General features: G+C 40.6%; 4 protein-coding genes and 4 non-coding genes across 11 annotated transcripts; 1 reads left to right on the forward strand and 7 right to left on the reverse strand.

The window, feature by feature from the left end:
* Positions 1-3,881, reverse strand: LOC117763105 (60S ribosomal protein L4-B). The gene is made up of 10 exons (XM_034588004.1): positions 3,734-3,881; positions 2,806-2,977; positions 2,574-2,680; positions 2,161-2,299; positions 1,750-1,874; positions 1,369-1,498; positions 803-959; positions 513-596; positions 208-328; positions 1-127 (listed from the first exon to the last, which is right to left on the reverse strand). The coding sequence occupies exons 1-10, from the start codon at positions 3,734-3,736 to the stop codon at positions 56-58; spliced, it is 1,110 nt and encodes a 369-aa protein (XP_034443895.1). The 5' UTR covers positions 3,737-3,881; the 3' UTR covers positions 1-55.
* LOC117763912 lies at positions 400-467 on the reverse strand. The gene has a single exon (XR_004614266.1). It is a non-coding gene; the product is annotated as a small nucleolar RNA SNORD18 (small nucleolar RNA).
* Positions 674-744, reverse strand: LOC117763905. Its single transcript, XR_004614260.1, has one exon. It is a non-coding gene; the product is annotated as a small nucleolar RNA SNORD18 (small nucleolar RNA).
* On the reverse strand, positions 1,958-2,057 carry LOC117763916. Its single transcript, XR_004614270.1, has one exon. It is a non-coding gene; the product is annotated as a small nucleolar RNA SNORD16 (small nucleolar RNA).
* On the reverse strand, positions 2,389-2,486 carry LOC117763914. Its single transcript, XR_004614268.1, has one exon. It is a non-coding gene; the product is annotated as a small nucleolar RNA SNORD16 (small nucleolar RNA).
* A 231-nt stretch (positions 3,882-4,112) lies between the features above and the next one.
* Positions 4,113-9,905, forward strand: zwilch (zwilch kinetochore protein). The gene is made up of 18 exons (XM_034587996.1): positions 4,113-4,423; positions 4,551-4,593; positions 5,556-5,648; positions 6,299-6,438; positions 6,542-6,732; positions 6,875-6,954; positions 7,034-7,189; positions 7,332-7,403; positions 7,491-7,584; positions 7,680-7,732; positions 7,822-7,924; positions 8,016-8,095; positions 8,197-8,353; positions 8,862-8,890; positions 8,971-9,107; positions 9,217-9,312; positions 9,557-9,672; positions 9,781-9,905. Exons 1-18 carry the CDS (start codon positions 4,374-4,376, stop codon positions 9,867-9,869), a joined length of 1,779 nt encoding a protein of 592 aa, XP_034443887.1. The 5' UTR covers positions 4,113-4,373; the 3' UTR covers positions 9,870-9,905.
* A 288-nt stretch (positions 9,906-10,193) lies between these two features.
* Positions 10,194-14,488, reverse strand: lctlb (lactase-like b). Of its 4 annotated transcripts, XR_004614118.1 has the most exons (15): positions 14,314-14,488; positions 14,018-14,178; positions 13,822-13,909; positions 13,619-13,728; positions 13,407-13,535; positions 13,222-13,317; positions 13,082-13,136; positions 12,839-13,000; positions 12,482-12,759; positions 12,244-12,370; positions 11,935-12,134; positions 11,719-11,782; positions 11,374-11,445; positions 10,772-10,816; positions 10,552-10,593 (listed from the first exon to the last, which is right to left on the reverse strand). XR_004614118.1 is itself a non-coding variant. In XM_034587997.1 (14 exons), the coding sequence occupies exons 1-14, from the start codon at positions 14,438-14,440 to the stop codon at positions 10,478-10,480; spliced, it is 1,758 nt and encodes a 585-aa protein (XP_034443888.1). In that variant the 5' UTR covers positions 14,441-14,488; the 3' UTR covers positions 10,194-10,477. The 4 variants fall into 4 exon arrangements, 3 of the variants coding, with proteins under 3 accessions (XP_034443888.1, XP_034443890.1, XP_034443891.1); XM_034587997.1 differs by lacking the exon at positions 11,374-11,445 and having other exon boundaries at positions 10,194-10,593; XM_034588000.1 differs by lacking the exon at positions 10,772-10,816 and having other exon boundaries at positions 10,464-10,593.
* Positions 14,489-16,349: 1,861 nt separating this feature from the next.
* snapc5 (small nuclear RNA activating complex, polypeptide 5) lies at positions 16,350-19,377 on the reverse strand. Its single transcript, XM_034588005.1, has 4 exons — positions 19,216-19,377; positions 18,321-18,449; positions 18,156-18,239; positions 16,350-16,998 (listed from the first exon to the last, which is right to left on the reverse strand). Exons 2-4 carry the CDS (start codon positions 18,408-18,410, stop codon positions 16,798-16,800), a joined length of 375 nt encoding a protein of 124 aa, XP_034443896.1. The 5' UTR covers positions 18,411-18,449; positions 19,216-19,377; the 3' UTR covers positions 16,350-16,797.
* Positions 19,378-24,327: the final 4,950 nt, after the last annotated feature.

The following is a 24,327-nucleotide window of genomic DNA, read 5'->3' on the forward strand; positions in this document are numbered from 1 at the left end:
TAAATTTGAAATCCTTGTTTTATTATCACTGAACTCAAGTCTGTTTAGTATAAATTTATGCCTTGACTTTTTTAGGTGCTCCCTTCCTGCCAGGCTTCTTCTTGGGTTTCAGCATCTTGGCCTTGATCTAAAGGAAGAAACAATGTTTTAGTTACATCGATAACATCTAAGATTTTTGCTTCCACCTTGAACCGATGCACTTCTTACCGAAGGGTCGTGCTTGAGGATGGCATTACGTCTTGCTGTCTTGGCGTAAGGGTTCAGTTTGAGCATTATCCTCAAGTTCTTCAGAGGATTCTTCTTCAGAACTCTGCGGTTGATCTTCTTGCTGTAATGACAATAAAACCAATTCTTAACTGTGACCTACTAAACAACAAAGTTTGCAATTAGCCCAGAGCGTCGCTCAGAACTTCTTTTGTTATCAGGGTTCAGAAACACGGACCTGAAGTAGTAACTCATCATGTTGGACCAGCCATGAAACATTTAAAACTTATAAACTGAGTAGTGCTTACTTGGGTGCACAAAGTGCTTTCTGGATCTCCTCACTCTTAAGAATCCTGCTTAGGTCTGTGTTGGTCATCTTGTGCATTGGGAGGCTGAAAGAAGGGACATTGACAGCATGTTAATGTGTGGAAACAACATATTAAGGAAATGGACCAGTCTTAAGTTAACAGAACTCAGACCTTCTATAATATCACAGAGATTCAAAAACACGGACCATGAAGTGAAAGCTCATCACTGAAATATGTTCAACACCAGTTTGATTTGTGCCACAGGGTGAAAACACTACTTCAATACTCACTTGTAGCCCAGTTTAAGGGTGGCGGGTTTACGCCAGGTGCCATACAGCTCATCCAGCTTGCGGAAAGCGCTCTCAGTCCAGATGCAGAAGCGTCCAACGTGACCACCAGGGGCGAGCCTCAGGAGGTTCAGTTTGTTCACGTTCTGCAGAGTGATGCCTGCAGATTACAGCACAAGCAATGATTTAACACAGAGGCTGATGGGGCTTCATCTTGAATCTTTTCTTAAGAGTTTCATGTTTTTTCCCCATTTAAAGCTATAGTTAATGATGCCAATTGACATGATTGAAATGACAGTTCAGTTATCACAAAATTGAATATTCTATAATTTAAACTTGGACCACTACATAAATACAGCAGTATATTTTGTGTTGGAAGACAGTACAGTGCCACTGGCTATACCACTAACAAGCATCACTCTCATTTCATATCAGTGAATATCAAACATACTGTTCCTGTGATAAGTCAATATTCAAAAAAGACATAAAAGCCAAGTGATTATAAATTGTTTAAGCAAAACTTAATGCAAAGAATATTGACAATAATCAGATACAAAAGTCAATCACACCTGGGATATTTCTGAAGGCTTTGGTGACACCAGCATCTTGGTTGTAGATGATGCACGGCCCTTTGCGTTGGATCCTTCGACGGTTCCTCATCTTACCCTTACCGGCACGCATGCGCTGAGAGGAGTAGACCTAAAACAGTACATGTACAACGTTATTTCCTGTTTGAGAAAAAGACTATATAGTCCCTATATTGATCATACAATATGTTAATGATCACAAATCATTAAAGCTAAAACTTTGAGTATAGTAAGTACATTTTTTCCCAATTCTAGACATGGTTTGGGTACAAAAACAATTATAAATCTGACTTATCACCCTTCTGAAGATCACACAATAGTTGAAACCTTAAATCCTTTCACTTATGATCCAAGTAAAATTACCTTCTTGATATCATTCCAGGCTTTAAGCTTCTTCAGCAGGAGCACAGCCTCCTTGGTCTTCTTGTAGCCCTCAACTTTGTCTTCAACCACCAGTGGGACCTCTGGGATTTCCTCAATGCGATGTCCTAACAGACAAAAGAAAAATCAATATCAACCAAAGATACACACACATCGGTTGTAATTTTCAGATACAGGTTTTACCAGCGCTTGCTCAGAATTTAAGGCACATCAATACCAAGTGACAGCTTAAAGACAGCAGGCTACCGTCACTGTTCACTGGATCAGACGCAAATTACACCATCATGGCAAGTTAAGCGTTTATATCTACCCAAAATATATTTGCAGCATTATTTCTATGGCTCTCTATGCACTACTTTCGCGAATCTACAAAAAACATTTACTGGATGTTACCTTTGGACATCACAAGTGCAGGAAGAGCAGAAGCTGCCAGGGCAGAGCAGATGGCATAACGCTTCTGGGTTGTGTTGATCCTGCGGTGCCAGCGACGCCAAGTCTTAGTGGGGGCAAACATGCGACCTCCACGACACATCTTAACTATAGTCAAGGAGGTTTGACAACTGCCGGAGTTTAATAAGTCATTAATGTACATTATAAGTACATTCATAAGTATTGAATACCTGCTCAGACTCAATGTTCGTCAGCCATCTGTTCCAGCATATGACAGTAGGCATCTGTCACTGATCACAGAGTAAGTCGCAAATTACACCATCATAGCAAGTCTAACAATTTCGACTGCAGTGGCACATTCAGTGATACCAAAGAGAGTTAAAACAGCAAAGGTTCTATTGTGGCCAAAAGGATACATTTCCAAAAGCACCCTGGCCAGATCGGTGAGTACCACCACCTCTCACACGGGGGATACGGGCCACAGCTCTTCCTGTACCCCAGGACTCGGCGCTGGTCTGGTGACCTGTAATACACAATTACACATCTAAATCACGAACACATTTTATCCAAGAACACCAACAAGCTACTCATTGTCAAAAACAAGTTGGTCCAACATGCCAGGTCAGTGTAATGCAGTGAAATACTCACCGGCCAGTTCACTGACGGCATAAGGCTGGCGGCTGTTTTTGCGCATGTTGGTGTGAACAAAGTTCACAACATCAGGGCGAATTGGAGCCTTGAACACGGCAGGCATGACAACATTTTTGCCGGAAGATTCTCCTTTCTCGGTATACACCGATATCAGGGGTCGGGCACAGGCCTAGGAAGCAGAACGGAAACGAGTGTTAAACTTCAGACAGCTACATGATTGCCCCCTGGGATCAATAAAGTATTTCTGATTCTGATGAATTTGCGGTGAACACAGTAATATCATGTTGCGATTGATCTTAATGAATGAGGTATTGCAGAAAACGTATTGTGGTTGCAGGCCATCAGGACAGATAGCACGTGAAAACGAACTTATCTACAAAACACGGGTTTAAAAAGTCATTATGCTGTTATATTAAACCCCCTTCCTACCTTACGTTAACAGATATGGCCACATGTTACAAGTCAGGCTCATTGATGCCACGTATTACTACAAATGGCCGGAGAATGAGGTTTCCTTAGCTTAGCGCAAGTATGCTAATGTGACATAGCAAGGTAATCTTAACATAAACCTTTTCATTGTTAATAACAGTGACTGCTTAGGGCACGAAGAGACAAGCACCAGACACCGGTTAGTTTACTTAAATAAAAACACAGCCGCAGTGAACATGTGTGGTAACTTCTGGCTGCTGGTGTCCGCGCTGCCACTGAAGCCACACGTGTAACTGCGAAACTGAAGCGACTCGTCCAAAATGGCTCCTCGTGTTAGCTTAGCTAGCCGGGAGCTTTCCACGTTCACTGCTCAATTAAATCTAAACTTAAGCCTAAACAAGGACAGACCGTGTGGCCATTTTCGCTGAGCACAAACACCGACATGACACATACGTATAGTGAAGTATGTTGAAGGTAAAATGAGCCTAATTCTCACCATTTTCGTTAGATAGTTTTCGGCTCGCCGGGGAACACACTCCTCTTGCTATGGCGGCCACAGTGAAAAGGAAGTGGGTGAAGCTCCTTGAATGCTTTATGCCTCCGCCTCGGAGCATACTACTTCCGTCAAGCGCGTTATCGCGACTATACTTTTCTTGACCCTAGAGAAAGACAAGCGATACAACTTAAATCAGTGCATAAAATAATAAAGATGCCATTTATTATTATTCAAGCGCTCAGGTTTAAACAAAACTTCCAAAGTTTGCTGCTGCACCTGGGACTACTTCTTTACTCCATGTTGGCGAAGGCGAGGCGTAAAGACCGAACTACTTTCTTAACCAATTTCTTTTTTTGGCAGAACGTTTTTAAATTTGCTTACATTTTATTTTTATATATACCAGAGTGTGTGTGCCCTTTTAAATACGTATTTATACATTTATTTTCTGTATATTTAAAAAAGACAAGGGGATTACCTCTGACCCCATGACGTCACAGTTTGAGAGCGAGCGCGCGAGACTCAAAACATCAACATTAGCAACAGAAAGTTTTCGTCAGTTTGAGTTTAAGTGTTTTGAGCTCGTTCCTCTGCTCTGTCCGCAGTTCGCTCGGTGACAGAAGCTCGGCTGTGTTACTCAGCGATGAGCTCGAAGGTGATATCCAGCGCAAAGGAGTTCTTTAATATCCTCCGGTGAGTTTGATCATCTAAAACGTTATTAAATTAGCTTATACTTTAGCTAACGTTGACGTCAAGTTGATGCTAGACAGTTGGCGAAGCACTAAAACACTCGCTGAAGTGAATTGGTCTCTGGTTTCAGATCTCTTCAAGATGAGGGGAGCGACCATCCATTTACACACGAGGTAATTTCATTTTATTTAATGTAAAATCTGTCACAGATCGGTGTTTCCCGGAAGCCCCTGAAGTCCCAGAAGATTATATTATTTATCTTGTTAAATTATTATCTTGTGGGAACAAGTTATTATGCTGTAGTGCACAAGATATTTATCTTGTGGGAACATCATCTATTTATTTATAGAAGATGTTTGTGTTTTAATCACTGAGTTTCACACAGTCACCACATTTGTACCATAACATGGAGAAAACTCAGTTTATCAAGTTTTATTTTCACCTGGAAATGTCACACTATGAAGTTGTTCTTGCTCTTGCACAAAGACACAGGATCGTCAGGAATCATCTGCTGCGCATACTGAAGGAAAACAGGCTCGATCACAATACTTAAATTAACAAAGTCTTAAAAGCTATAAAGGCAACTTAGTGTCTTTACTACGCAGATATTAACTCTGTGTGCACAACTTATTTGTCTTGTGCAGTGTGCACACAAGATCAACATATATATTATCTTTTGGGACTTCAGGGGCTCCGTTGTATGTCTATGTTACAGCATGTTTATGATTAGAGCTGCAAAGAAGAGTCGATTGCTCATTTAGTAGCTTAAAAGGAAATGAATAGCAAACTATTTTGATAATCAATTTGTAGTTTAGGTAATTTCTAATACAAAATGCAATATTTCAATGGTCCCATATTCTCAAATTTGAGATTAGGCTGATTCTCCAAGTCTTATAATGTTAATCATGTAAGTCAGATGCTTGTTATTACGTTTAGTGTTTGGTCTGACAAAATACAATGTTTAGTGACAATACCTTGAGCTCAAGGATGTTGCAAATGGCTTTCTTCACTGGTGTTGTTTTTTTTTTTTCATTTCATAGATGAAACGATACATCGAGAAAATAATGTGTCGATTTATTGATGATGAAAATGATTGGTTGCTGCATCACTGATGTTGATGCCGTATCTGTTTCAGGAGGACGTCGAAATATTAAAGATGAATGGAGACAGAGTTGCTGTGGTGAATATGTACTGTGGTAACCAGCCAGTCTTCATCTGTCAAAAAGCTGTGAGTTACGTTAATGCACTAAACAAACTGCAAGCCACAGAAAAGTGTTACAATGTAACATGTAAATCAAATGCTCAGTTTAACAGCCATTCATTTAACTCTACTTTACACATTAATGTGGGTCACAAATGCACCATTGTATTGCTACATGATTAATTGTATCAAAATCCTGATCTTGACTGTCACGTACATGTGATCTTATTTCTGACAACACGTATGATGCATTTTTATTTCGGAGATCAGCTACATCAAAACACTCGTTCCCAATCTCTCCCAAAGAATCTAAAGTACCCGTTAATGCTGCATTACTTTTGCTCACTCCGTATGACAACCAATGACAAGGTAGCAGGAAACCAGCAGTGAAACAGCAAGTGAGAGAAAAGCAAATAAAACTTTTTGTTGCAGAGAAAACATTTTTAAAACAAAAAGGAAAATTGAACCCAGAAGAAAACACTGCAAATAACGGGATAAAATCATGATCTTAATTCTAAGCAAGACAATCATGGTTAAAACATTTTCAAAAATCGTTCAGCCGTTGTAAAAGCATTGGATGTAACTCAAGATACAAGTATCTACTGGTGCGTTTTTTTTCCATACACCCTTCTCAATCCTCTCACCAGTTCTCACGTTTTTATTTCTTTCTTCACAAGGTCCCCAAAACAAGTGAAGCTGATGAAGATCAAATAACTGAGAATTCAAACTGCGCTGGTGATGATGCTGATGACGCTAATGATGCTAGTGTACTTAATACAGACCTGGGACCACAGCCGCTCACAATCATGAAAGCAAGGTAATCATTGCTATGAAACTTCACATGAAGCAAATTCAAATAGGTTAATCTAACCTTTGTGTCTACTACACTGTAGCTGACGTGCCAAAATGTTTTTTTACAGGCAGTTACTGTCTTGGTACACATTAGCTCAAAATTCTAATGTGTCAGCTGTGGACAACAACCCTGCGTTAAACCCTCTGTGGGTGCGATGCGACATGTCTGATCCTGCTAAAACAACCTGGTTTGGGGCGGAGACAGTCTGCATAGGCAGCAAAGTATCTGGTGTAAAACTGTACTCCGTTACCTGCAAAGGTATAACTCAATTGCTCCATACCTCTTTCACTAAAACACCCATGAAACATTATCAGTATTAGTGAATATTTGTTTATAATTAATTCCGGTGTGGTTTTGATGCTTCTTAGATTTAGTTTCATTCCGACTTGAATGTTTTTAGGTGCAGCGATAGATAAAAGAACTTTCATTACCTTGGATGAGCTTAAACAAGAGCACAAGAAAAGGCATCACCCCTCCTCGGTAAGTGTGCAGTGTACGTCCTCTCTTTTCAGTCAGTGTGAAGGAACATTTCTTCACTTACATCTGTCTCTACCTCTAGATGGGAATTAAAGGCAGTGCCAGGTTCCACTTGTTCGGCTCCTCAGTTGTTGAAAACACCGTGATTGAGTCACAGAGCAGCGTGACAGTGGATTTCAAATGGAGTCATGTGGAGAGTGTCCTCGAGACCCCCCCCCTCTCTTCTACAGCTACACTGGTAAGCTGCTATTACACTGAGAATATAATGCTCCTCTTACATAAAATACTTTTCATACATGTGAATTTTTCATCATATTTCAAAATAAAGTTTAGTGTTTTTACCAAAATATGATTCTTGCTGAATATTTGTTCTCATGCAGAATATCAAAGTAACCAGTGGGGACATGAGAAGCCCGATGTTCGAGATGTACAGGGAGCTGGAGTTTCTTCAGGTTTGAGTCCTTCAGTGACCTGAGATGAGTGACTGAGCATCGATACACATAGAAACAACTGAATAAATCTGAGTCCTGTTATTTCAGACTCTTGCTGATGGTTTGAGAACTGGTGAGACTGAATGGATGGAACCTTTGGAAAGCACATCAGCTGTAAATCTTACCAAGGCCTACCTAGCAGGTTTCTATTTTCTTATATGAATGCACCCTTAGTGTGATTCACCACTATTAACAGTCTATTAAGAGGATGTTTTTCTTTTTACTTTATTCTCTCAGAGCTACAGAATACTGCAAAGACTCTAGAGGATCAGGCTCCAAACACAACTGAGGTATGATAATATCAAAACCAATAGACCTTCCCATAATGTATTCATTTCAGAATATAGTAGCTTTCCATCTTCTTCATAATTTCTTAAAGAGCACAAAGATGAAGTGTGGGACAGACACTCCCATCTTCAACATTTTCTTGGAACGAGGAGATTTAGATTTTGTGGAACAGTTGTGGGTTCGCATGAGAAAGAGTGAGTCATTTTCCTAATCCAAAAATAATTTGATGTAATATTATAATCAGGCAACAACAATCATTTTCTCATGTTTTCTTTTCCATCTCAGGTGTGACTTCATATCAAGACATTGGAGACTGTCTGAAACTCGTCATCGAAGCCCTGAGATGCGGAGACATCAAACCATGGGTATGGGAGGATGCAGCTTCTAGAAACTGCTTTCAACAAGGAAAATACTGGAGGTTGTTGTCCGTGAACATTTCTGCTTTGTCTTGTGTCACTTCTCTCAGATTCACAGAGACAGCAACAGCTCCCTCAGCAAGATCATCCTGCAGTCCTACCACCAGCAGATCGACCACGTGTCTCTCACAGGAGTCACCCCTGTCCACATGCTGCTGGAGATGGGTTTGGACAAGATGAGAAAGGATTACATTAACTACCTCATTGGTAACTTCTGACTTATCTTGATTCTCGGTCTAAATCTGTCCGTCTTTATTTCTACCTCTGCCAAGGAGGAGGTTTTCACCCCTGTCTGTTTGTTTTTTTGTTTTTGTTTGCAAGTTTGGTTGTAAGCAATGTCAAACAAAAACAACTGAACAGGTTTCCAAGAAACTTGGTGGAAGGATGTGGTATGGGTCAGGGAAGAACCCATTAACTTTTGGTGGATCAGGGGGTGGATCCAGGAAAATCATTTCCACCATTTTCACAATTTTCCTGGAGAAAACTCCAGGGATCTTGATGAATATAAAATCAGGCACATCTCAGGGACTGATATCTATGAGTGTTTGAAATTTGGTGCAGCTTGATTGAATATAAGGGGACAGTTGGGCCTTGGTGGAGGTACGTGCTTCACTGAGTGCCATTCTACTCTTTATAGTGATAATTATATAACTGCATTATAATCAACAAGCTCAACTTTTGCTTTGTCATTCAACTATTGTTTTTATTCTCTCAGGTGAAGAATTGGCAACTCTAAACCACTTGGTGAGCTCAACTTTTACTTTGTATTGCTATTTTAAAATGACTCTTAATGAAATACTGACTTTGAGTATTTGACTCTGCAGTGTTACTACCTGAGCACCGAGGTTGATCTACAGGAGCAAGTGATCCGACTCAGAAAACTGCACCACCTGCTGGAAATAATTGTGACCTGCAGCACATTTCTGAGTCTGCCCTTCGACCGCCTGTTCCTTCTCACTCAGTAAATAAAGTTAATAGTTTTCTCTTGTAGGAGAATCCAAAGTATCTGTTTGTATTGGTGACATCCAGATGAGATAATTGAACATCTTGTGTCCTCTCCTCTTGCACAGGTCGTGTTTGCAGCACTATAAAACAATCCCATATGACGAGGAACATGAATTCAAACTCCAAATCAAACCAGCTCTGATCAGCCATTTTTACCAGAAGTAAGACGCGGAACCTTTCGCACACTAACTGCGTCCTTTTGATTTTATCTCACCACTTAGATTTGGTTTGAATTACAACCACTGCTATTCATTACAGTGTATTCAGGGGTGCTCATGACTCCGGTGGTGCCTCTGCATTCACAGAAGCTCCTCGAACTCCAGTTTGAGGTGTCCTCTTGTTATCACATCACCCAATATGCATTTTGTTAAATTGGACCATTGTCTCGTCTTTAATGATCCACAGAGAGCAACCGGTTTTGTGGGGAGCCGAGGTTTTCAGTGGCCAGGGTCCTCGTGAGGTCAGGACGTCGTTACAGCTCAGCGACAGACCACTGGTTGATCATGTCATGCTTGAAACAGGTGACTTTCATGCTTTGCACCAAATAGGTTTTGCTATTCATTTGCGAGTAGTAACCCCCCCCCCCAGATAAAGCAATGCTAACTATTTTATCTCTGTTGTGTCTTTAGATTACCCAAATGAAACGGTGAATGGGGACAGTGAGGATCCCGCCTTCTTCTCCACCATGGTGTGCTGCAGTCTTGTCAACTTTGCATGAACTTACACAACAAAACGACAAAGGAGATGTTTATTTTCATATTTGATATTGTCATTGGTGAAATATCAGACTCAATTTAAAACCTATATTGGGCACTATAGGTTTTTCTGTTAATATGATGTACTTTCTTGTTAACTTTTTTCAATGAACAACTTTCAGTCCTTTGTATATATGTTCTTTGACCCTGTCGTGGCTTTTCTAACTTTATTATTATCACATCGGAGGATTTTTTCGTATTCAATAGAGCGGTTTGTGGAGATTGCTTTTTCGCTGAACAACTCCCAGTTTCAACCAAATGAAAACACAAGAAAATCTGTAGTTTCATCAGGTCTGTTTGCAATGGTCTTATTCCACAGCAGTTTTAATAAGAGAATCCAACTTGTTACAGGGCTATTCAGTGTCTGGAACTAAATGAATTATCAGCTCAACCAATGGTTTTACAGCAAACACTGTTTACACGTCAAATAAATGAAGTCTGTCATTCGCTTCTCTTCAGTTCAAATAATGCATTTATGTTCACACACGTCCATTAAAGAGATGATGCATTTACAACAGGAGTGTTTGTGTGTTCATATGTGTGTCGATGTCATTGTCAACATGCACACTTTCTAGTTCCGCCGCCGCAGCAGGAACATGAGGAAGATGGCACTGAGCAGAATAGAGAGGGTGCACACGGTGGGAACAACAATCTCAGTGACCATCTCCATGTGGCTGGTCAGAGGGTCTGCAAAGCACAAAGCACACAAATGCACACACATTAACTCACTAGCATTTTTATAATGTTCAGACACTTATGAAGCGAGTCAACAGGCTCAAGCACAGCACTCAAAGGGTTAATATTGTTTCCCCCTAAATCCAATCACCCTCTATGTAATTTGCAGTTGGAATGAGTGATTCCTTACCATGTATAAGTCTTAGAATATTGGCAGCAGTACTCCGCTGTTCCTCTAATAAAAAGAGAGAAATGACTCAGAGTTGATTAACGGCACTTTAACCCTTTGAGAACTGCATGCAGCTACTGGGGAATATTTCAGGAGGCAGCGTTAGTACCACAGCAAAATATCTCTAAATCCAATCTTTTCTCTTAAATGTTGTTTATTGTGAGCAGTCATCAGCAAACGTGGCTGAATCCTGTTCCTAAAACTCATGTTGACGTCATATTTTCTAAATTTATTTCACATATATCAGACCGTTTCACTGGTAGGATTTCATTTGATTAAATTTACAGTTCTGCTTCATGGAGGTCCACTGATCAGCTTTATGTTTACTAAGTTTTTGTCAAAGCTGTTGTAAAATCAGGGCTGTTATTGGTTCCAAATTTGATTTAATCACATCAGTAAAACTGAGGACCAATAAAGAGGTAGTTCCACTGTGTTTACGAGGAGCAAAGGCTTGTTTGAAAGGCAGGTGTTAAACTGCAGAGGCACAACTCTGTTAGTCACATTTTAAAACACAATCACAAAGCAAGAGGAAAAAATAAATTAAATCAACAGAAGACAAATACCAAAGTTCTAAACTTCATCATGCACTGGCCAAACCTTTGGCATTTCTGCATGTTCCTTGGATTTTCTTCTAGCTGGAGGGGCAAACAAAGAAGATATCTCAGATATTCTGTGGGGAATTCTCTTAATCTTGTTTTATATTTCCAGAATAAACTGATAAATTTGTTTTCTGAGGTGCTCCAAGAACAGCGACACACATTCAAGTCAAATTATAGTCAAATTATAATTATACTTTACTATATTCTGTAGTTTTTGATATATTTAGGGCAGAATCTTTATTTGTTTACCCCAGCTAGTTGTTCACCTCTGATAAGTGATAAGGTCGGGGATGTTAGAGATGAACTTACCTGCTGCTAGGAGCTGGTTGCTGGAAGAACAGGTCTCAACTGCCTTCCTCCTCCAGTTCTCCACCTGTGAAGGGTTAGCATGCAATTACACATCATCACTGACTTATATTTGTGACATACATAGATTGTTAACCACTTCATCAATTAGTTAATGTGTATGTGTAATATTAATTGTGAAAAAAGGATTAGAAGTAGGTTTGCATCCTTTTCTCTCACCTCTCTCTGATTGGGAAATCCATTGGAGCTGATGATGCGTTTGTAAAACTGAACAGAAGCTTTGGGATAGCGAGGCTTGTTTTTATTCCTGAAGTCCACATAGTACAAGCCAAACCTCTCGGAGTAGCCCTCGTCCCACTCAAACTTGTCCAGCAGGGACCACGCCGTGTAGCCCTTCACGTTGACCCCGTCCTTTATAGCTGAGCGACACCACGGGGAGCAGACAGGTTGGATTAGACACGGAATTAAAGACCCAAAGAAATAGGCTTTCATTTAATCGTGTTGTAAAATATGCATGAGTTCACTCACCTTTCAGCATCTCGTTGATGTAGTCTTTAAAATACTGTATCCTCCAGTCGTCACACAGCTCCGTGCACAACATCTTCTCAGAGACTCCATTCTCCGTCACATAGATCGCTGGGTTTCCATACTGAGTCTAAACAGGAAATAAATAAGGATGATGTACAGACAGTTTGATATAACTGGGGTTCTGGGGTCAACAATCCTGCTGTGCTTCCTTTACTCTACATTATACACCAGTTGTCACCTTGACAAAATTGAGCAGGCGCCTGAAACCCCAGGGCACAGAGTAGAGCCACTCTGACCCGGGGTCAGGCCAACGTGGATCGACCAGCTCAGCCAGGTCGCGGTCGGTGAAGTAGCTGCTGCTGCCGCGGCCTGACGGGTTGTTCTTCTGGGTGATGTAGCGGGTGGTGAAGTGGCCGATGCCGAGGAAGTCGCAGGTCCCCTTGATGTAGCTCTTCTCTTGGGGGGAGAAGGTGGGCAGTCGAGACGTCCCGAGGCCCTGCTGCACACTCTTCCTTCCTGCATCACAACCACCGATCACTTCATTAGACTAGCGACGCACATTATTTCAGGATTCACTGCTCACAATTCAACTCACCGATAAAGTCTTTCATCACTTGGGGGTAGTCTCCGTGAAAGACTGGCGTGGCGAACCAGCCCAGGTAGAACTGGACGTATCTCTCAGCTGCTTCGATGTCTTTCTGGTTGCTGATGTCCACGGGCTCTCCCCAGTCCCCGGACAGAGAGATGCCGACCTGACCTGCAGAGGTGAAGAGCAGCTCGCAGCACTCACACATACTGAATCAAGACAATGTGTTTTACTCTCAAAGCTCTTGTTTACCTTTTTGCTTCGCCCTCCATTGTGTATCATAAGTGTGCCACACTTTGGCATGTGCCTGTGAAAAAGATTTTTACCTTTCAGTCAAAAGTAATCATGGGTTGCTTATTGTTTAATTGAATATTGTTTCTTCATTCATATACCTTGATTATGTGGTGGGCAGCTTTGTATGCACCAGTTCCTCTCAGCCTCAGTCCTGGAGCGTGCTCGCCTGTCTCATAGCCTTCGACTGCTACTGACTGTGGTCCAGAACAGTGTTAGTGCAACAACGATGCATGCAATAGAGTAACCAGTAATGCTTTGAGGTGGGTGTTTATTTCGAACCTACCCACGGATTGTTGAAAGTGATCCAATACTTGACTCGGTTACCAAATCTTTCAAAGCACAAGTTGGCAAATTCATTGAAATGGTTGACCATGCTGATATTCTGCCATCCGCCGTATTTCTCATGTAAGACCTAGAAAAGCAGAGAGTTTAGTGTTTCAGTAAACTAAAGTTCTGCAGCAAAATATGAGGCTCATCAGTATTTTGCATCCAAACCTGGGGAAGATCCCAGTGATACAGAGTGACGATGGGAGTGATGTTGTTTTCCAGCAGATGGTCAATCAGGTCACTGTAGTACTGTATTCCTCTTTCATTGATATGGTCGGCTGCAGATTGTGATTAAAATCAACATGAATGTTCAGATTCAGCTGTTGGCAAATAAAAACCTCCTGAGTTTTAAAGGGGCTGCAGTGACTCACACTTTATGCCGGTGGGGAAGAGTCGAGGCCACGAGATGGAGAAGCGATAGTGGTTCAGCTTCAGCTCCTTTATCAGAGAAACATCATCCTGGGCAACACACAAGCACAATGCAGTGAGACGTTTGTTTTACATTCCTCTCCTTCTGTTCTCTCCATCTCTCTCAGACACACCACCCATGATCCCCCCCCACCACACCTTGACTCTGTAGTAGCCCTCACAGGAGGAGTCCCCTGTGTCATTCTGCTGGATTTTGCCTTTCTTGTGACTGAACACGTCCCAGATGCTCAGTCCTTTTCCATCTTTGTCCCAGGCTCCTTCTGTTTGATAGGCTGAACTGCCGGCACCCCACGAAAATCCTACAAAATACAACATCAGCCGTTCAACTTTGACTCTTGGGAGGAACAATATCACCAGTTACTGAATAATTCAAATGAACAGTATCTATAACTGCAGAAGGTAAAAAAAAAAAGAAAGAAACAACTTGGGCGTACCAGCCGGAAAAGTGCCATAATAGAAGGAGCCGTGGTCGTTCTTTGTCCAGTCGAAGTCCTCAGCCGCAGACAGACACAGCACCAACATAAACACATGGCACACAGCGAATGCACAGCGGGGCCGCATGGTACTTCTGAACCTGCAGCGCTGTCACTGTCTGATTCTCCTCCAGTCCCTCAAAAGCCGTCTGCACACACACAAGAGCCATTCAGCAGCAACTCATGGAACGTGTTGCAGGATATCCAGATCACAAATACACAATGCTTACAAACCTCTGTCCTGAAATGATCTAAAATATACAATCTCTCAATCTCACTGAACGCTCTGGAAGGGTCCGACCTGATGCACTACGAGGGTTCCGCGTCCCTCAGTGCCGAGCCAAATGCCCCCTATTCAAACTCAATGGAGTGTGAGCTCAACCTGCTGAGGCAGACAGATCCCATACAAACTATGGTTTCACCTCTGTAAGCAAAGTTGATGTTGGAGAGGTTGATATATTTACGCTGCACCATCACAAGACAAAGGGTGGACTTTACCACACAAAGGGACCACATGCAATACACCAAACCTGCGTTATTTGACAGTTAGAAGGAAATGTGCAATTCATTTTTGCAGAGTGAAGATTCATGTCCATATTTAAATGCTGACAACTTGGAGAGAATAAACAGAATTAACTTTGATTTCCACTTCACGTGTCTACACATACAATGTTTATCTTAGAATCTAATCATCCTGAAATGGTCGTGATGCATAAGATTTTAACTGATACTGCACAATGATCAAATATCAATTTATATAAAACCATTGAAAAAATTGCTTTTTTCAATGGTTTTATATAAATTGATTCTCCTGCAATTAAGTCTTTCAAATTACCAGCACAAATCCTATTTAATAATAATCTCTAATCATATTTCCATAAAATTTGATTCACAATATCAAATGTACAGAATACGATGTAAACCAGCCCGTGTACCTTATGAAGAATTCATTCGCAGAGGGTGTGCTGATCCTGTGTTGTGGGTGTGTGGGAGCCCTCCTGGAAGAGCAGAGCGCGTGTAGAAAGCTGAATATATCTGTTGGTGCACTCTCTATTGTATGTTGCACCACGCTTCTCCAGAGCTGTCCCTGCTGTCAGTGTGAAAGCTGGCCTCATTGTGGGGCCCGCTGCATTGTTTCACATGTTTAGAAAAATGCTGAATGGTTGGCGAGTGGAAAGTGTTGGCACTGCATTACCCATTGGCCTGGGTCAGGTTGGGACAGTTTAATGTACAGGTGTTACCTTAACAGAGTATCTGAGAGGGAATCTGAAAACAATATGTCCGGGACAAGAAGTCGACAAAAAGTACTGTTGTGTAAGTGAGATCAAAATAAATAACTTTGCATTGTCGACACACTTCCCAGGATTGTGCAAAAAAAATTGATGGTCCAGTTACATTCACAATTACTGGTTGTCAGTGTTGTGGGTCAGAAGTCAGGTTTTAGGTCTGTACTCTGAGAAAAGGATGGTGTTGGAATTCTTTCAGAGATCAGGAACAATTAACCCAAGTCTAAGCGGTAGAATAGAGTTTGAAAAGCATGGCTCAGTTTATCAGCACAGTATCTTAACGTCCTGACTGTCCTTCCACATATTTCATCTGGGCCCGAAGGTGTATTCACTTTAAAATGGAACACCAAGTTCCCAAAATGAAGAAATGATTTCTTTTGCATGGCTGATTATCATCTGTGATATTCTCTGTATGGATGGATTTAGGAACTAAATTGGCGTTTGTCCCCGAGGTTATTTGGATTCCTGCATGTCACAATGATTCCATTCATCTATTTTATTCTTAAGGCCTAATCCAGTCTGCCTCACTGTTCTCTTGACCTCTTAATTAACCTCTTTGCTTTCTTTAAGTGTCTCAGACGAGAAAATGTCTTTACATTTCAGGATATGTTTTAAGTCCTTTGTTAACCACAGTTTATAAGGGAAACCTGTAATTTGTGGATGGTATCTCTTTATCCACACAGAAGTATTCATTGTAAGATCAGTCCAGTGAACCCTATTCAAAACATTTTATTTTGTGCTTACAATGATCATTTCTTCCATAATACATACACACTATATTCTTATATGGCCCAGCCATACATTTCATGCTAACAGACACATCTCGACATCTGATTCTCAAGTGAACTAGTTCAGTTTCTTATCTTTAGCACAACATATTCACTAAGCTATTAAGCATCTAATAACACTGTCCGACTGCATTTCAGTGAGACAGTTCTCAAGGTTTTTCACAAAGTTTGACACATGAATTCGGACATGGTTTGAAATAAAGGAAATGAAATCAGGCAAAGGAGAGGATACTGTTACGGCACGTCATTACACTGTAACTCACTTCATCCAAATAAATTAAACTTACCAAGTGATCATACAAAACAGGTGAACAAAGAAACTGCTGTATTCAGAGGTGCAAACATAGAAGCCCCATAAAATGCTGAGGATCTCAGTAATCGTCTTCGTTCTCGTCCTCATCCTCCTCAGGCACAAATCTGAGCTCATTGTCATCATCTAATTCATCTTCCTCATCCCCCTCATCATCATCGTCGTCTTCTTCCTCCTCCTCCTCCATGTCATAATCTACAGCGGCGTTCAGTAGCAGTTTGGTTTGATTGATTTCGCTCTCATCATCAAGGTTAATTTGAACCTGAAATATAAAACAAGTCATTAGAGACAATGTAACTCTACAACTGTTAGACAATAGATATAGACATGTTTGAAATAAAGTTCTATCATCATAATGTATTTTACTTTATTTGAGGAAAAGCTCAATTATGGTATGTTAGTAGCAGAATTCAGAGACGTTTCTAATTCAGAGGGAAAAATGTCCGACACCCTTCAAAGTGATCACAAGATGTTTAGTTTAGAAAATGAATTCCATCATTTATGTAATTTGGTCTCTGCATTGCTAGAATGCACTGGAAGAATCTGATTATTCCCCTGAATTAAAAAATAATCTATAGCTCAGCAACTCCAAATTGAGAATGATGTGGACAACATTTTACCATTGGTGTATTTATATATATATTTTAAGCGTGAACTACTGGACACTGGAATTTCTCCAAGGGTACGAATCAAGTATCTTCTTATCTTATCTTAGACAGTAATGATTACTAGGAAAAAGCTACTTGTAATCACTCTTTGGCACAACACTGATCATACTGTGCAGGTGCATGAAGTGGCGTTCACAGAGGGCGACGGCAAGGGCATTACAAAAGGTGTTTACAAATGATCAATAACAAATGGTAACTGCCACAACGGCCTTTATAAATGCTGCCTGGCAATATTAAAACATCAGAGAGCAGGGAAAATTAAATGAATAATGAGTTCTGTGGCTCTGCGCACTACTTATTTAAAGTTTAAAAAAATCTCAAAATATAGAAATTTTATACTGGCTCCAAATAGAAATACCTCAACACTCCTGATTTTATCAGGGCTGTTTGTGTATTTTTATTGGTTTGTTGTTTTGCTTATTGTGTAGCACTTTGTGAGAGTGTTTCTAAAAGTGCTACATAAATAAAGCTGACTTTTTATCAATAATTAACATGTTACCTGTTTCTGTATTCACCATTTCAATTTTTGTTTTTGTTTTTGCATGAATGTAAATGTAATCAATGAGGTTATCCAAACTGTAAAACATCTCTAGCAAGAATGTACAAAAGCATAGTGTACTAATCATGCAAATATCAACCAATACCAAACTCAAATGATCAATACTCAACAAACATGAGAAAAGCTATTGGTGAGAATATACAGACTGATCTATGAGCATGTAGCAGGGTTGTTCCTGGTGTAGGCGTTTACCTCAGGCTCTGGGGACAGGCGTTGAGAGGCTCCATCCTCTTCTGATTGAGCGTTAATGATAGATTTCAAGGCCCCTTCTTCAAACTGAAACACATAGTGAACACAGGATACATAAACACCGGGTATAACAAACATTGACCCACTCTATCCTGAACACCCACTCACCTTCAGTCTGTTCAGCTGGTCTTGTAGCATCACTTTGATTTTGAGGAGAGTCTCCTCTTCCTTCTTCAGCTCCTGCAGACGGCTGTGCATCTTTGTTGGTGCTGCAGCAGTCAGACCATTCCCTCAGCACTGAAGAAGGACGACATCAGCGATCAACGACACAGTAACATGCCATTTTATTATTTAAACTTTGTTTTCCATATAAACTAATCTGTTCGCAAAGTGGATCGGGGTGGAAACCTGTCAAACCTACCTGTACTGCAGGTTGTGCAATACTGCCTTGTGCATATCTAGCATTATTTATACTTATTTGTATATAATATTTTTACTCACATTTTTATTTTTACTAAATGTTATATTTACATATCTTATCTTAAGCAAGTATCTTTACTAAACACATCACGTGTTTAGTATGCTAGTCCAAACTGTGTGGAATAAAATGAGATTTCCTTCACTACTTCACCTACTGGATTATATAATGCACATTACTTTACTTTGACTTTTATACTTTATAGATTTAGTGGAGTGAGTCCTTTAGGGAGTGATATGTGCCTGACAGCTTGCTGCTGTAACACAAGAATTCCCATCCATCCATCCATTACTGTTTACATCTCCAGAATTACATTTTTCAATTTGATAAGGCGACATATCTGCTTATCAGCTACAAACAATGTTAAGTATTTAAAAGTGCTGTACAGCAGTGGAGTTAACAAAGTTAAGAACAGATCGGTGATAATCATCACAGTAGCACTGCGTCCATTAAATAAAGGTAAACACTATGTGTTGTTGCTAGCTGCTAGCTGCTAGCTTTCTGCTATGGAAAAACTATTTGGCTGAGTAGCGGTCCCGAGAAATGAATCGTTTTCCACAGTTAAACATAAAGTGAGATTATTACCTGTAATTATAAATCCAGCGTAAACTCCATATCAATGTCGAGGGCGGTAAAACATAAAAAAGAAGGAGCTTCCGACTGCTTTTAATTAGCTGCTGTGCTACAAGCTAAAGTTTGGGTCCTGCGCTTATGATGTCATATCCGGGTCAATGTCTTCTTCTTCTTCTTCTTTTACGGCAGCTGGCATCCAGAATGTTGCATGACTGCCACCTTTAGGTTTCATGCTCTCATTATGCCGTTATCTTATATCCGTTGTCCAGTGAAGTCATAATTAAAAACTTAAAAATACCTTTCCTCCCTTGTGCACAATCACAATTCTAAACTACTCCTTACACTGGCCCCAGCCCGTCCCATTCCCTGAAGATAATCCATCATTATTTGTCTTTCCTGTACGAATTTCCCACATGACATAAGTATGTGTTTTACTGTTTCCTCCTCCTGATAATATTCACACAATCCAATTGGGTGTCGTTCAAATTACTGTACCCTTTCCTTAGTCTGCTTATTGATACTTGCTCCTTCCTTTTGTTTCCCCTGCTTCTTTACTTCTTTACTCTGCTCTGTACTGAATGTAGATGCCTTCCTGTTTTTTGCTTCTCCTGTTTTGATACTTGTAAGGGCTGATGCAGAGTCACTGCACATTACTATATTATTGCAGCTACTATGCTCAACCCACTCTAATGCCATCACCATGGCAAACATCTCAACAGCATACACATTCATGATCTGGTGTTCGCCTACTGTGTCCAAACTGAACACTTGGTACTGCAATTGCAGCTCCTGTTGCATCTGTGTGTGGGTCATTTGATCCATCTGTAAATATCTGCATCCATTCCTTATATCTACCCTCCATATGGAAATATAATTCACTTATTAGATCTGCATTCTTATTACTGCGCTTATGCAATACCTCAAAATCTATGCCTCGCTTTTCACACAGCCAGACAGGTCTAACAGGCCACAGCACAGTCTGCCCAAGCTCTTTATCAGACACCCCATGCTTTTAGCTATTTCATTCAATGTTGCCTTACAGTGCTGTCGGACATTTCATATTGAGTTCTCCGGCATCAAACCATGTGGTTAAATAGGACGGTCAGAGGTTTTACTGGCCTCAGGGACTAACTTCAGTAAGAACCACAAATGACAACGTCTGACTGTAAAAGTCATTTGCTGTTACTTCGGCACTTCAACTTGAAATAACTTTATATGAAGAATGATAAACAGACCAAACTAACTAATGGCCACCAACTAAACTAAAATGTCTAAATTGGATGAAGAAATAAGAGCATTCAGTATAAAACACTTATTAGAGAGGGACCTTACATTGAGGAGGGCCCTCTTTATACACAGTCTATGGGAGGGCCAGTCGCACAGGTACACTCTGGCCAACAGAGGGGGATACGTGAACAGAGATTAGGTGATTGGACCTGCGAGCTGTATTTATGTATGTTTTTTGTTTGGCCTATTGTTAATAATAACAGCGATGTAATAATCACCCGGTGTATGGGAGTGGGACAACATTTTAAAACCCAAGGCGATTTGTGGCTGACTGGGAATATGGATGGGATTTGTGATGGTTGACAATACATTTTTTGGTCTTTCATTGTTCAAGACATAGAGGGGAAGGATGCTGAACACCGATTCAGGAATGCTGTGTTTGGGGAAGTAAGTGGGAGTGGTTAAATCCAGGACCACCTACATTGGAAGATTGGTACGGCATAATTTTGGAGATAATTAAATTGGAAAAACTAACCTACTCTTTGAGGGTCCAAAAACACAAATCCTACCAAATTTGTTTGGTAGAATTTGTGATAAATGGATTGAATTTAAAACCCCAATGCGAGCAGACTTTGTGTAACTCCAGTTTTCATTTTCCTTTTCTCTTCCTGAAGCGAATAGGAGAAATGTAAGCTCCCTTGGTTCATTTGTTTATAAATTTTTTTAGGGCGTTGCATGCGTCAATACATGACTTGATAAAATGATTTGATCCAGCCAGGCAACTACAGAAGTACACTTTGTACAGGAGAGGAAACTTAAACCTTTAATTATCAAGTTCAGATATTAGAACTCATCTCAAAATGGAGGATCACATGACCAGAATTAACATGTTTTCTTCGGACATCTCCAATGACTGCAGAGATGTCACTCAGAACTCAGGTGAGCCACCAATCATTGAAATATGTTTATCATTGTACAGCAAATTGTTTTGTTCGAATGATGTTGTCCATAATGTTTGTGTTGTGACAACAAACGATTCAGAGAGAGATCAGACTCCCTCTGACTTCCGTATGTCCCCGTACACTGCCAGCTGTTCAGAGGGTGTGTATGAGACCTCGGCACGACTCCTCTTCATGTCGGTCAAGTGGGCATTTCGGGACCAGGTGAGACTGACTGCCATATGTTTAGTGAAACAAATGACATAGGAATGAATGGGCAAGACTTACCAGGATCAGTCTCAGGTGTTGCTGGGTCAGCATATTCATTCAATCTACCCCGACCAGAGCTCCAGGTGAGCCTGCTGTATTTCTGTTCTCTGACAGCAGGCAAAGATTTTCAATCATAAGAACATCTGGAGTCTGTGAATTTTGTCACACAAATGGAAATATAGATACATTAAGTTCACGCTACTTTGCTCTTTGTCCATCAAGGTTTGGGGAAATGTTGCTTCTGCTGCCGTCGCTTCGCTTCGTGAGCTCAGAGAAAATAGAGCGGCTGTTTTATCACAAGACGATCGGCAGCCCATGGAGAAGCTGCTGTGTGACATGTTCAAAAATTTTAATTAAAGCATGTCTGTCATTTTGTATATTTATCCTAAATACATTTTGTATTTGCTTTATTTGAAATATATGTAAAGGTTTCTGAAATTCCGATGTAAGAAACTTAATTTCCTAATGTTTTTTCATTTTTCATTCACAGATTTAGCAAATAATTTTGTGTAGGTAAATGTTTTACTTTAAATTACAATATACAATGTATTTGTCCTAAATACATTTTGTAGTTTTTTTGGTATTTTCCTTCTTTTATCTATTACGTCAACAGAAACAAAACATAATATACAACTGAAGACATATTACAAAAAGCTGCAACTGAGAATATAAACTATATAAAATATAGTTCAGGGCATTTAACATATGACTAGTAAACTGGTATAGTTGATATTTTGGGCTAATTTATCCCCATTACAGAGTTATCAGTGTTGTTGTATTTCCAGTCTGTAAGTGTAGCGCTTCCTTGGCCTCAATCACCATGAGATCCTAAGCACTGGGTTCTTTTGTTTCTTTACTAATCCCTGTAATACAACTACTATGACTCGGCTATGATATGTACTAGGGCTGTGCCATATCATACCTTCCGCGATAATACCGGTATAAATTTTTACGTGATAAAAAAGTGTCATATCGCGATATTATTGACATAGTGACACAATGACGTGTGACACATTTACCTTCCCTATAGCGCGCACAACAACACAAGCCCACACATGTCTGAGAGCGGGAGCAGCATGTTAGTCTCTGATGGCGATTTAGTACCTAAAAAAGGTTCTTCAGTAGTGTGGAAATGGTTTGGATACAAGAGGTCAGACCTCCAACAAAGCACAATAATTTGTAAAGTATGCAAAAAAACGGTGACTTCTAAAGATGGAAACACAACCAGTTGTTTCACCACCTGAAGCAAAAACACACCGTGGAGCACAGCCAGGCTATGAAGGCACGCGAGGAGGAGATACGAGCATCTGGTGATGGGGGGGCGAAAAGTAAACAAATCACTCAACCGTGCTGGAGCACTCGCTAGTTGCGCTGGAGCAAGTGGTGGAACGAAATTATGGATGCGGTTACGTATTGTTTGGCCAAGGATATGATGCCAATCCAAACGGTGGAAAAGGAGGGCTTTAAACTGGTTAAAAAGCTCGACCCAAGATACAACATCCCAGGTAGAAAATACTTTTCAAAGACATCCTTGCCTGCAAGGACATGAAGCATGCCGGGGCCAATTAGCAGCTACACTGTCGTTTGTGGAGTTTTTTGCCTCAACCACGGACTTGTGGTCGAGCCGAAGCGCTAAACCATACATCAGCCTGACCGTGCACTACATCGACTGGAAGCTGCACAACTCCTGCCTCGAGACAAGTTCCTTTCCCGATGATCACACGGGTGAAAACATTGCGAGTGGTTTGAGGGTGTTTCTTAACTCATGGAATCTCGAAGAGGACAGACAGGTGTGTGTGACAACAGACAGAGGTGCCAATGTTGTCAAAGCCATGGCTGTCAATAACTGGACCAGACTGTCATGCTTTGGCCACCGTCTACACATTGCTATTGGTCAGTGCTATTTACCATTAAAAAAATCAAAACTTTTAATTTATGTTTATGAGAAATGTCTTTTCCCCAAAAATCAAGTAAGAACAAATTCCAAAATCATAATCCTCTCTAATATAACCCCCACTCTCATGCCTCTTCATAATTGCAGGCAATCCAAAAACAATTATTGTCATCGGTCATATTGCTATAGTTAATCAAAATGTCATTTCATTTTCATTTGTCTATTGCACAGATTAGACTATTATAAATAATTGATTGTTGATTCAATCTGTTTTAAAGCTGATGATGGAAAGTGCAGCCACCACTGTGGGAGGAATCTGTGATACAAATATCTTTAAAATGTGTTTGTAAGCACCTAGAGCTTTAAGACAATCTGATCTGCTAAAAAGACATTTGAACTGACTCTGACACACCTGTCATCTGTGGGGAACGGCTCATCCAGTGCTGCTCTCATTAGCTGCATGCTAACAAGTGGCTACACAGCCGGCTAAATGGCGGGAGTGAGCTCCCACAGTCCAAACCCTCTTCATGTGAACCTTCTAACAGACACTGTATATTCACACATTACACTTGACTTTGGTATTTGTAGCCAGGCGCACTATTAGGAAAAAACCCTAAAAGGCCGCACTGTCTCCTCCATCGCTCGGACCTCCGCACTTCTCTCTTGCTCGGACCTGCGCTCACCTCTAGTCCCGCCCTCTTGACCAATCAAAACCTTGGAAACGTGATGTCTCTCTATACTGACGAATCAGAAGCAGATAATACAGGTAGACACCTAAAGTGATGAAGTTAATGT

Source organism: Hippoglossus hippoglossus, chromosome 6 (genome assembly GCF_009819705.1).
Source record: "Hippoglossus hippoglossus isolate fHipHip1 chromosome 6, fHipHip1.pri, whole genome shotgun sequence".
NCBI lineage: Eukaryota > Metazoa > Chordata > Actinopteri > Pleuronectiformes > Pleuronectidae > Hippoglossus > Hippoglossus hippoglossus.